Source organism: Pteronotus mesoamericanus, unplaced genomic scaffold (assembly GCF_021234165.1).
Source record: "Pteronotus mesoamericanus isolate MK-2021 breed Mesoamerican mustached bat unplaced genomic scaffold, CSHL_Meso_final contig_2, whole genome shotgun sequence".
NCBI lineage: Eukaryota > Metazoa > Chordata > Mammalia > Chiroptera > Mormoopidae > Pteronotus > Pteronotus mesoamericanus.
The window spans coordinates 14,725,831-14,738,549 of record NW_026555084.1 but is presented as its reverse complement, the minus strand read 5'-3'; the positions used below and the strand labels follow the sequence as shown (position 1 = coordinate 14,738,549).

At 39.3% G+C, this 12,719-nt stretch overlaps 1 protein-coding gene across 1 annotated transcript; it reads right to left on the bottom strand.

Moving 5' to 3' along the window:
- Positions 1 to 508: 508 nt before the first annotated feature.
- Positions 509 to 8,036, bottom strand: LOC129066379 (zinc finger protein 300-like). Its single transcript, XM_054567916.1, has 4 exons — positions 7,990 to 8,036; positions 3,887 to 4,013; positions 3,555 to 3,650; positions 509 to 2,112 (listed from the first exon to the last, which is right to left on the bottom strand). The coding sequence occupies exons 1-4, from the start codon at positions 8,002 to 8,004 to the stop codon at positions 554 to 556; spliced, it is 1,797 nt and encodes a 598-aa protein (XP_054423891.1). The 5' UTR covers positions 8,005 to 8,036; the 3' UTR covers positions 509 to 553.
- Positions 8,037 to 12,719: the final 4,683 nt, after the last annotated feature.

Genomic DNA, 12,719 nt, shown 5'->3' with positions numbered 1-12,719 from the left:
TTTCAAGGTCTAGGTAGTTTCCAGATATAGAGGCCAACTTACATGCCTGAGATGGGAAAACATATAAACAGCACCTTTATTAAATTTGGTTAACCTACCTTTCCATCTTTATGTAAGAATTTTACATGTATCTTTAGGGGTCAAGCTAAGTCCCTCCTTATAATGCAATTTCTAGGAATTGACTTTTTTTTTTACTCAGGCTTTCTTCACATCCTTTATAGAGTATGGCTGTATGGTCAAAATTAGGGTAAGCTAATATTAGCAATTTCACAATGTCTGCTTATTGTTATGTGGTATAATAAAGAATATGTAACTTGACAACATTCTGTATACAAAATTTTGTTCTACTGACCATTTAGATCATAGGTTTAAAAGTTTTACATACCATGTTGATTTAATTTTCCATCATCTTTGCTGAAAGAATTAGGTATCATCACATTACAGACATGAATTCTAAAATGTTATGTATAATATGTCTTTCACAAATGTATCAAATTACTCAGGGTTCTAGTATTTATTAAGGCTTGAACTAACACTGAAGGCTTCTCTGTGCTCAGTCCATTACAGCTTTCACGCTGTTGTGAATTCTCTGGTGTACGGTGAGTTGGGACTTCTGGATGAAGCCTTTCCCACAAGTAGCACAACGATAGGGTCTTTCCCCGGTATGAATTCTCTGATGTAAAACAAGGTCTGACTTCTGGGAAAAGGCCTTTCCACACTCAGCACATATGTAAGGCTTCTCTCCTGTATGAATGCGCCGATGCCCTGGGAGGTGGGACTTCTGAGAGAAGGCTTTCCCGCATTCAGTGCATATATAAGGTTTTTCCCCTGTGTGAATCCTCTGATGTCCAATGAGATGTGATTTCTGACAGAAGGCCTTTCCACACTCACTGCATTTGTAGGGTTTCTCTCCAGTATGTGTTCTCTGATGTATGATGAGCTGTGACTTCCGGGAAAAGGTCTTCCCACATTCACTACATTCGTAAGGTTTCTCCCCAGTATGAACTAACTGATGTGTGATGAGTTCTGTCTTCCTGCTGAAGGCTTCTGCACATTGAGCACATTTGTAGGGTTTCTCTCCAGTGTGAATTCTTTTGTGTATAATGAGGTGGGACTTCTCACAGAAGGCTTTCCCGCATTCAGTGCACTCGTATGGCTTCTCTCCAGTGTGAGTCCTGTGATGTATAATCAGTTGTGACTTCTGGGAAAAGGCCTTACCACACTCTCTGCACTCATAAGGTTTCTCTCCTGTGTGAATTCTCTGATGTATAATGAGAGGTGACTTCTGGGAGAAGGCTTTCCCACAGTCGCTACATGCATACGGTTTTTCCCCAGTGTGAACTCGCTGGTGTATAATGAGGGATGATTTTTGAGAGAAGGCTTTTCTACATTCAGAACATTCATAAGGTTTCTCTCCAGTATGAGTTCTCTGATGTACAATGAGATGAAACTTCTCACTGAAGGCTTTCCCACACGCACTGCAATCATAAGGTTTCTCTCCACTATGAATTCGTTGATGTACAATAAGCTGTAACTTCTTAGCAAAGCCTTTTCCACATGTAATACATATGCAGGTCTTCTCTTTAGTTTCAGCATTCTTATACTGAATAAGGGGTCGTTTATTGCTGAAAATGTTTCTACATTGATTATCATCACGGGGTATTACTCCATTTTGAATTTTCTCAAGATTAGAACTAGACACATCATGGCTAAATGATTTTCCACATCCAAAACTCTCCTCAGGGCTTTTTCTTGAACTAGTCTTATTACAACTAGGTAGGTCAACATTAGATTTCAAGTACTTTTTAAATGCATCATAGTTATGGGGTCTTTGTCTTGAGGTATCTGGCTCTATGAACTCTTGAAAAATTTCCCCCAATGCATCACATTTATGGCCTGACTCCACAGTCCCTGTTTTGTTATTGATAACTGTAACTTGACGGAAAAGTCTGTCTTGGTTTTCTGGACATCGCTGCAGTTGGCCATCACCTGGACATACTTTTAAAATGGAGTACAATGACCCATCCTTTGTGACACCTTTCAGTGTCTTATTATGGAAGGAAAAAGACCCCAAAATACATGGTTGGGGGTTGTCAAGGTTATGCTTCCTGTCTAAAGAAAAGAAAGATAAATAAAACAATCATAAAGAACAGTTAACAGAACACAGAGGGGTGAAACAAATAATTGATCCAATGTAGATGATGAACTCAGAAAACAGGGATGGAGAAAGGCCATCCTGTAAGGTATGGTATACCTAGCATAGCATCTGGTATGACCAGGTGAATGGAGAGACAAGGATGTCAAAGAGATATTTTCATGGAAAAGTGAGACTTTAAGGAGAGAGAAAAGTTTCTGAGATATTATCACTCTAACCTTGGATTATTATTCTAGAATCTTCCTAATTCTCCTGCTTTCTGAAGGGAAACACTTTTCACCTTTTCAATTCATTTATTTTATAAACCATTTGCTATATATACTTAACTCCTATTACCCTGCCACTACGATCCGAAGAAACAAGTTCTCTCCTCAAACAAAGTACTCAAAATATTTTAACTCTCATCAGTCTACATTCCTAATTAACAACTAACACAAACAACAGAGAAAAAAAAAAAATCCAAGATCCTGTTTTGGATTCAGGATCAGATTCACACCAGAAATCCAACCTTGAACTCCACTATTCCTCATAAATATCTTCCCCACATTCAGTACATTTATCTTCTATACATGTCAAATAAAACTAGCAGAGTTCACCCAGCAGAGTCATGCTTTCCTAACTCATACACCCCCCACCACCATCACCACACAAGTTTGCCTTCATGCTCCTACTTCGGCATCATTAACACTTAACGTCTTTCAAAGCAACTACTAATGCATGCTCTGAAAAAGGCCTTTCCAAATTCTGTTGCATCTCTCTCTCTTTCTCTCTCTCTCTCTCTTTTAAAGATTTTATTTATTTATTTTTAGAGAGAGGGGGAGAAACAGAGGGAGAGAAACATCAATGTGTGGTTGCCTCTCACATGCTCCTTACTGGGGACCTGGCCTGCAACCCAGGCATATGCCCTGACTGGGAATCAAACCAACAACCTTTTGGTTCGCAGGCCGGCACTCAATCCACTGAACCACAACAGCTAGGGCTGTTGCATCTCTTTAGATTCTAATTTTCTCCAAACTTTTAAAAACACTAACTGTATTTGGTATTTAATTTTGTACAGCCATATACCAGGAAATCTTATCTTCTAAAGTACAACCTATGCGCCTTCTATTGCCTAGTAAGCCTTTCCATAAAATACACACACACACACACACACACACACACACACACACACACACACACACACGAAGGAATGAGAACCAATAAGAAATAGCTCCCCCTATAAAGATTCACAAAGATTTAATGGATTATTAGGTGAATGCCTACTAAATTCTCAGCACAGGAGCAAGAAGATATTTCAATTAAGAACAGACACATAAGCTTCAGGCACCAATTAATTACACAAAACAAAACAAACAAACTGAATTTCAATTCCCTTGTCTCCCATCTGTCTGATTTTTACCTGTAAAAAGCCAATTTGATATGTCTCTCTTTATGATCCATGGATCTTCTCCTTGTTCCAACTTGGAGATGACGTCTGGTTTGGAAACTGGATGCCCTAGTAAATGGAAATCACAGAGGAACTGGGATACACTGCACTGAAGGAAGAAGAGAAGGTGAGGTTTAAATCTAAAGTGAAGCAGTCCAGTTGGCCCTCCACAGAATAATGATCTCCATTTGAGAAGGTATGAAGATCATAAAAGTCATTATATATGTCAGGAACCACCTAACCACAGCTACTGACAGGGAAAGGTATTTGTATGAGTCTGGGTTATGCAGGGAAGCCACCCTTACCCATTGAGACCAGGTGGCTGTAGTTCTCCAGCATCACGTCCCTGTACAGGGTCCTCTGAGCAGGGTCCAGTTGCTGCCACTCCTCCTGGGTGAAATCCACAGCCACATCCTTGAACGATACTAACCCCTGTAACGGTATATTCGTGTTCAATCTAAAGTGATCATTCTTATTTCTACTACAGCATGCAATACTACATCTACCCCTAGTTGTGCATCATATTTGGGGGAAACAATGAGAAATCCTGTCATTAGCAAGAAGAGCCAGACAGATCAGGAAAACAGAAGAGGTAAATCACAAAATGCCCACGTAATACAAGTGGTAATTTAACATGTGATAAGGGCAGCATTCAAACAACCAGGAGGAAAATAGATTATTCAATGAATAGGACTGAAAAAAACGGGATAATCAACAGGAAAAGAATCATGTTGAATCCATGTGTTGTATATAGGCTAAACTGTATCCCTTGAAAACTCCTGTGTTGAAATCCTAACCCCCAGTGACTCAGAATGTCACCTTATTTGGAAATAGGTCATTGCAGATGGCATTACTTGTATGAGGTCATTAGGGTGGATTCTAATCCAATAGGACTGATGTCCGTATCAACAGGAGAAATTTGAACAGAGACAGATAGGCATTGAAAGGAGGTGATATGAAGAGACATGGGGAGAACATGGTCATCTACAATCCCAGGAGAGAGGCCTGGAACAGACCCTCGATCACAGCCCTTTGAAGGAACCAATCCTACTGACACCTTGAGTTTTGACTTCTGGCCTCCAGAGCTGTGAGAGAATCAATTTCTGTTCTTAATCCACCCAGTCTGTCGTACTTTGTTATGGCAGTCCCAGCAAACTAAAGCACCGTATCTTATGTCTTAGGAAGTAGAAAAAATATAGTCTAGATGGAGCAAGTATTTTAACTGTAAAAAAAAAAAAAATCCCAAAACCATAAAAGTAACAAAAATTTTTATTAGTAATTACAGAGAGAAGGCCTTTTTAAGTACATTTAGAGAATCACAGAATATCAAAGTTCTTGAAGATTATAATCTAATCCACTCATTTTATAGAAAAAATAATCTTAGCTTCCCTTAAATCTATCAGTTCTATTACACCTATCTATCTACACTCAATAGCTAGTAATATGAAATATGTTGATTGAAATAGCAATACCAAAGAATGAACTTAAGAAACGTGCAGGAAACATTCATGAAAAAAACCAAAAACCAAACCCACAACAAATTATTGACATGGCATTAAAATAAAGGCCTTGGGTAAGTGTAGAGCCAAAAGATGTTTCTGAAGGGGAAACTGACTGCATTAATTATGTCATCATTATGTTCACAGTAGTTGTCATCTAATAGAATTTGAGTGATCCATATTATTTTAAACTATTTTTCAGATTTTCTCCTAAATATTCCATTAAAAAAATATTGCTTTCAGGATGAAAACAAATTAAATATTGTTTAAATATCAACAGTCCCCTGCTTACACAGCCTCCTTTGGACCCACCCCTGAATATACAAATAGCCTCATTTCAATCTTTCGGTTTCCCTCATCCCACACCAAGTCCCATAATCACATCATCAAGCTACCAAACATTTAGTTTATCCTCGTAACAATTTGATTAATTTTCCCATTTTACTTTTGAGAAAACTGAGAATGACAGTGCTTAACTAACTGCCAGCCAGAAGTTACACACTGAATATATGATTGGTTCAAACTCAGATTTAAAAGTGAGTGTTCTGATTCAATACCCTGGGTTCTTGAACACTGCCTCCTTGAGATTGTAAACAAGATCTTTATGTTTTATGACTTTAATACCACCTTTAGCCAAACTGTCCATGAAACCCCTCCACTTCAGTTTCCCTCTAATTCTCAGCCTTCCTAAAATCATTCTGTTCTTTTTACTTTTGCAAATGCTGTTTCCCATCCTCACCCTACTTCCCTCATGATCCAAAATTCAATAATTTTTGAGTCCTATTCCCAACTGCCTTATAAAGCTAGTTGCTCCCTCCCCCGACCCCCGCAGCTGTACCGGTTCCTTGATCAAATGTCTATATGTCAATGTTGATTTCCACATTTTAAACCGTATTTTTCTCCATCATTCCTCCCAGAAATGAACAATGCCTAAATGTCCTTGAGCTATTCTACAGGTAGCCAGTGCATATGACATATATTTGTTTCCTACAAGGGAATGAGTGAAGATTATAGAGAATAAAATAAAGTTCATGTTAAGTTAAACATATTTTTGTGCATTAGTGAATTACATTCTTTTGATCTGAAGAACAATAACATGAAAAAGATAATAAATACTGAATGTAGAGGAAATCCATTCTGACAGGAAAATTTATATGAGCAGATGTAATTCTAACATTACGGTTTTGCTTTATTATTTATATTTGTTTCAGTTTACTAAATATATATAAGTCTTGTTACTTTTGAGAAAAATATCATGCATAACCAGTGGGAAATTGTACTTTTGTCATCTATAAATAATTTTTACAGCTTGGATGACTGGGAGAATGGAAGATACGGGGCAAATGAAAGCAAAATGTTGGAATAGCCAAGTTCAAAAAATGGTTTTCAATAATACATATTTATCTCAAGATATCCAAAACATGATTTTAACATATAATCAATCTTTAAAATTACTAGTGAATTAAAATTGTATCTTCAAAATCCAGCATGCATTTCATACTTATAGCACATTTCAGACTAGCTGGTGTCAAGTGCTCAATAACTACATGTGGCTGATGGCTTTGTATGAGACACATGGCTCTAAAGTTACTGACATCCAAGAAAGAAAAAAACTCTGTCTTTTCACAAGAGAACTCAGTTGTTAAACTCTACTATAAAATATATATAAGGACTTCTAATACAAAAGCTGATTTCAAGATTGACAATAATAATGATGATATAATAACAACAGCTAACACTTAAATATAGAACAAACCATCCCCAGTCATATAGTTATAAACATGGTTGCTTTCTTTCCCAACTTAATTCTCCTATCAACCCTATGAGGATTATGATCTCCATTTTACAGATGAGGAAACAACTCCAGTCAACCAGGCCACAAGGAAATAGACATCTGCTAAAATAATAAAGGAGAATGCTATGTACTGGCATGGGAAGCTACTGAAAATGTACACAGAAATCTTTATATTGGGCAGTGAAGTTAAAAAACAAGTTGCAGAACAGAATGTTTAATAGAAGATTATTTTTCCAAAAGAAAAGCGCAAGAATATTTGTACTTGCATTATTTATACTTTCACATATATACACCTGCAGTTATACCATAAAACGTGTAGAAAGTTAAAAACAAATGATTAACACTGCTTTCTCAGGAGGAGGCTAGTTTAAAGGTTAAAAGTCTCTCAGCTTTTAATTTTTATCTTTTTATACAGTTTAAAATTTATGTACCATGTAGATAGCAAATGTTGACAAGGAAAAAAATATAATACAGACTGTTAAAAGTGGAAAAGCAGAGAAGAAACTGGCCTTGAGTTGAACAGTAATCCTACAAACTCACCAAATCACAGGAAAGAAAATGAAGCATTGCGCGGCCCTTGCTCTCCAGACTTTTGACAGATGATTATAACTCAAGAACTGCCTTTTGAGAGAAATAGATTTTTTGGAAGACCATTCAGAATGTCCCCATCCTAAGTTATCTAGATTTTACCTTGGATGAAGCTGACAATAGGAAGCCTCTGCAGCCAGTCTGGTCCTCTACAGCAGAGGCCAGCAAACCTTTTCAGTCAAGTGTGCATTTTCATCAGCGCAGGCCACGTGACCCAGCTCCACCACTGCAGCACCGAAACAGCCATAGGCAACCAGCAAACAAAAGGCATGGCTGTGCTGCCAGTAAAACTTGGCTTCTAGAAAGTTGGATTTGGCCCACAGGCGATAGTTTGATGACCCTAGCTCCAAAAGATCAAGTTCAAGGATTTTGGCTCTGACACTGATGCCTTTCCCTCTAGAAGAGATCCTTGTATGATACAGCTACAAGGAATCTACTATTGCATTTACCGCAGGAAGGACTGCTGGTGAGAACACTGCATTTCATCACCTAAACAAAGACCTGAAAAAGGAAGTTTTAGTCTTACGTGGCTCGAAATCATTTCTTCCCATGGGAAATTTATCTTCTTTTTCTTAAGAGGATTGCAAATCTGGTAACTGATATTTGCAAGAAAGATGGGAAAAAAATGGGACATCAATTTTTAAAAATGGTTCAGGCCAGGTTATCTACATATTACAACTAAAAACTCTTTCTAGGTCTTGATTTTTTTTTTTTTTTTTTTTTTTTGCTATTGTACCTTTTCCCTAATCCAAATTTTAGGTCTTTTTACTTTTCCCTTTGATTGTATGGAAAACAAATGAAGTGATTTAAAAAATTAGAAATAAAAGCAACTCACCTGGGACTTCATCATTTTCTGCCGTCTTCCAAAAGAGCAGATGCCTGAAAAAGCAAAACAAGTAGTCAGAAGGACATTTTTAGGGACCAGACCCAGACTGCAGCTTCCATGTTTGCCAGTCCAGTCTAGAAGCAACGGCCACCAGAAGTTGGGTGGATGACAGGCCAACCTGTGGGAGAAGGTTGCTTGGTCCTTACAGGATGGCCAACAAGCACATGGGAAGGAAGTCCTCTTGTAACTATACTACGGTCACACAGAACTCACAAGTTTTTTTAATTGTATGGATGTAAAGATGTTACATGTTGATTTACTAGCAACTTACCTTTCCTCCTATGAACCAGCCATTATATTTGTAAACTGTTGTCATAAGGCAATAAACATGGAGAGATCTGCATAAAGATTTAACTGTAGATGGAGTTCCCTAGCAACTGGAATGGCAATGACCAGATGGAAAAGTAAGGAATGCATTCCTTTATTCCTCAGAAAGAACCAGCAGCTGAATTCACATATTCTATTCTATTTCCCTCAACTCAGAAAACTCTCCTGCCAATCAGTATTCATGGATCTAAATGTTAGTTTTGAGATGTCTTCTGTTTAAATTTGTCTTGCTCAATGCAGAAAAAGTACATACCTGGTAAATTTTTCTCAGTCCCAGGAGTCATGCAGACAGGACTGAACTGGTTCAGAGGAAGTGAGCCCTCCCATGACAGGGAGATTTTATCGAAACAGATCTGGAAGGGAACAATCAGAAAACATAATCGTACTGATCTCTGGGCACCCAGCAGGTTCTCAATAAATGTTTCTGCAATGAAATGTAAAATGATTTCAACAAGCTTAGAAAGAGGTAGGACTAAAATCACACTTTTCATAATAATCCTATCGTTTTTGTTGGGTCTTGTTTTAAAATGGTCGTTTCTTCAGGGATAGCCAGATTAAGGATGAAATGATGGCTTGAGAGGGGGTTTGACCTTTAAAAACCCGAGAGTTGCCTATGACCTGTGGAAGTTTTAATGTATGTAAAAAACCGTCCCCAGTAAATTGGGGCTGATCACCATGATGCCCTGATACCATTGCTGCTCTAGCCAAGTCGCTGAATCCTCGAGCCTGGCGATCACACACCCGACCGAACTCCCCTATGCCCATCTCCTGATTGACCACTACGTGGACGCACCCCCCACCCTCCTCCCCGTAATTTAATCTTCAGCACCAGCGTGAATCACCGACCCCAGTCATCCCCACCAGTGTGTCCCCCTACGCGCCATTTCTGATCCCACAGACAGCCCCACCACTGGCACATCACTCCTCAATTCCTAATCTCATAGCTCACACCATCCCTGACTCCCCAAATAAACGCAGCACCAATCCCACATTCCTTCTCCACTACGACTTCTTAAACCTCCAATCACTGACCCCCACGGACTCCTCCCTTCCCACTGCCAACCCAAGGCACTCTCACCGCACGAATCAGCTTTCTGACCTGCGGCTCCGTTATCAGGTCCCAAAACGCTGGTCAAGGCTTAACCCGAGAGAGCTGTCACATCCACATTAATGAACTCTTGTGCTTCCTGTCTGGGTGAGCAGAGTGCGAGGCTTCTGAGTTTGCGCTGATTCCTTCTGGGCGGTTCTGCCCACTTCGCATCCACCGCGGCTTTGTTCAGGAGACAATGTGGCCGCCGCCACGTACTGTGCTCCAATGGGAGCCGCCATGTTGAGGGCCCGTGCAGTTCCGTACACGCAGGAACCCTTTCACCACGAGCCTCTGGTTGAGCTGCACCACCGGCGGCGATGGGAGGGGAGAAGGTGACGGAAAGGAGGATTATACCAACTAGTAAGGTGCAAGCTTTGCAGAGAGATTTTCACAAAAGCACTGGGGGAGAAGTTTGAGTGCTATGTCTTCAATTAGAAGACTGCGTTCTGTGAAAGAGAAAGGAAGAGTTTGGAATAGTAAAATATTCTCGTGTATGTATTTTAGATGTTTGTAGATGGTACAGCCCGATACCGGGAGGTTCTACTTTCTGAGAGGGGTGGAAAGGCGAAATGGTACAGTCCCCTTGGGGGCGTTTCCACTGTGGGAAAAGGGTCCGAGGGACGGCAGGGGGCACGGGGAAGAAGGCGGAATAGTAATGAGCTTTATGCTAAAAACGATTATAAAGAATTCTCTAGGGAAAATTACTACTGCAGTAGTAAGTTGCAGAGGCCAACTAAGGAAAAAGGAAAACAGAGATAAGGAAGAGAAGATAGGCACAGAAAGGGATGAGAAGTGGAGAATGAGAGACCAAGAGAAAGCAGGGATAATAGGGGCAAAGGACAGGCGGAGATATGGGAGAAAGAAGGGCACAATTGGGAGGCTTAGGAACAGAAGTGGGAAGCTAAGGGACAACCCAGGAGGCTCAGACAGAGAGGGAGACTGACACAAGGAAAACGGAGAGTAAAATAATAATAATAATACTAATAATAATAAGGAAGAGAGTGATGATCTTAGATTTCAGAAAAAAAAGAAAACACTTGATTTAAAAAATGAACCAATAAGACATCATTGTTATTCTAACCTCTAGACCTTACATCAAACTTTTATACTTTACAAAAATGAATGTTAAACTGAAGTTTTATGTGCATAGATACAATTTTGTATCACCAGTTTTCACAGGAGCCATGATTTTGGGCTTATGTAATTAAATGAACAGCAGTTTTACATTTAGAAGCTTTATGCTCATGTCAAAAACAAATCTGAACTTAGATAAGAAGTGGTTTTATTCAGAAAGATTATTTTAATACGGAGAACACTCCAATTTCAGAAATCTGTAAGCATCTCAAAATCAAACAGAAAAAGACTTTTATAGGAAGGACTAAGAAGGGTTAGCAGGAGCTTTTAAGAGGTGTGGGTGTTCAAGTGGCAAAACCAGGGCACATCAACAAGCAATGTTCCTGGAGTCCTAAGATTCTGAGAATAAGCTGTGAAGGGATGCTGTTCACACATACGTACTGCTTTAGTGTGTGTTTAAACCTGTGGACAAGCTACAGTTTAGGGACCTGTGAGGAGGAAAGAGGTCTAATGTTTGGTCAAGACAAAGAAGAGGGTAAGAAATGGGCAGCTGTGATCACTCACTCCCATTTAAATTTCTGGTTACATCAATATTTGTGGCATGCCCTGTGCTTAAGATAGTATGTACAGCCACAGTGTTAGGCGCTAAGGGTATAGTCAGGATTAATTCAGAATCCTTGAGGAGTGATGCCAATGGAAAATACAGACTTGGCATGTGGTCAGACTGCAGAGAGCCTTGTAGGAATCGTGAAACTTTAGCTCTTAATCCTAAGAGTGATGAGAATCTATCTTTATGTAGTATCTCATTAAAAAATAAATTGAAGGCGAGATCTCATAATGAAATAAAAATTAGAGCCACAATAAGATACTATTTCTCATTTATTAGCTTATAAAGAACAGTATTCTAAATTTGGAAACAGTTTCAGTAAGGCTGTAGGACTCAGGAATTCTCATATATTACCAGTAGGGCAGAAAAATGGTGTAGCCCCTCTGTAGAAAGTTTGACAATAGCTAACAAAACTACATGTATTAATATTAGTTATTGCTGTGTAGTGGAGTTCCTGAAACTTAGCACTTTTAAATTACAAACATTCAATCTACAAACTACACTTTGTGGTTTCTATGGGGTGGCTCTGGGAACAGCCCCAATGGGGTGATTCAGGTTTAGTCTCTGATGAGGTTCAGCCACGCTGTCAGCCATCACTGCAGCTATTCCAAGGCTCAGTTGGAGAAGTACATGCTTCCAAACTCAAACAAGGGGCTGATGACAAGCCTCAGAATACCAGTGGCCAAGCTCAGCTCCTCACCGCGGGGGCCTTTCCTTAGGCCATCCAGTTATCCTCATGACGCAGTAGCGGCCTTCGCTGTCCTCAAGCCCGCCTTGCGATACGGTAGCTGGCTTCTCCCAAGACCAAGTTAGTCAAGGAAGGGAGAGAGAGAGCACACACAAGGCAGAAGCCACAGTCTTTTTATAACTGAAATCGGAAGTGATGATTCATTTCTTCTTCTCTACTGTTTGCTAAAAGTGAATGGGGATTGAACTGCACCTCTTAAGAGGAGGATTATCAAATATACGCACATATCTCTAAAACCTACTATGTAGCTTTTACCCTTTGATTCAGAAACTCCATTTCCAGAAATATAGCTAAAGATACATTGGCAAAAAAAAAATACATAGTCAAAGGTTATCCATTGCAGTTCTATTTTTAGTACCAAAAGATAGTAGTCAACATAAACATCTATTAACAGAGGCCTGGTTGTATAAATTATGGTATATTCACAAAACAGTAAAACAATGCTATTTAGCTGTAAGAAGGGGACATAAAGAAATACTTCTATAAACTATAGAGAGTGAACTTCAGGACATAATGTTACGTGA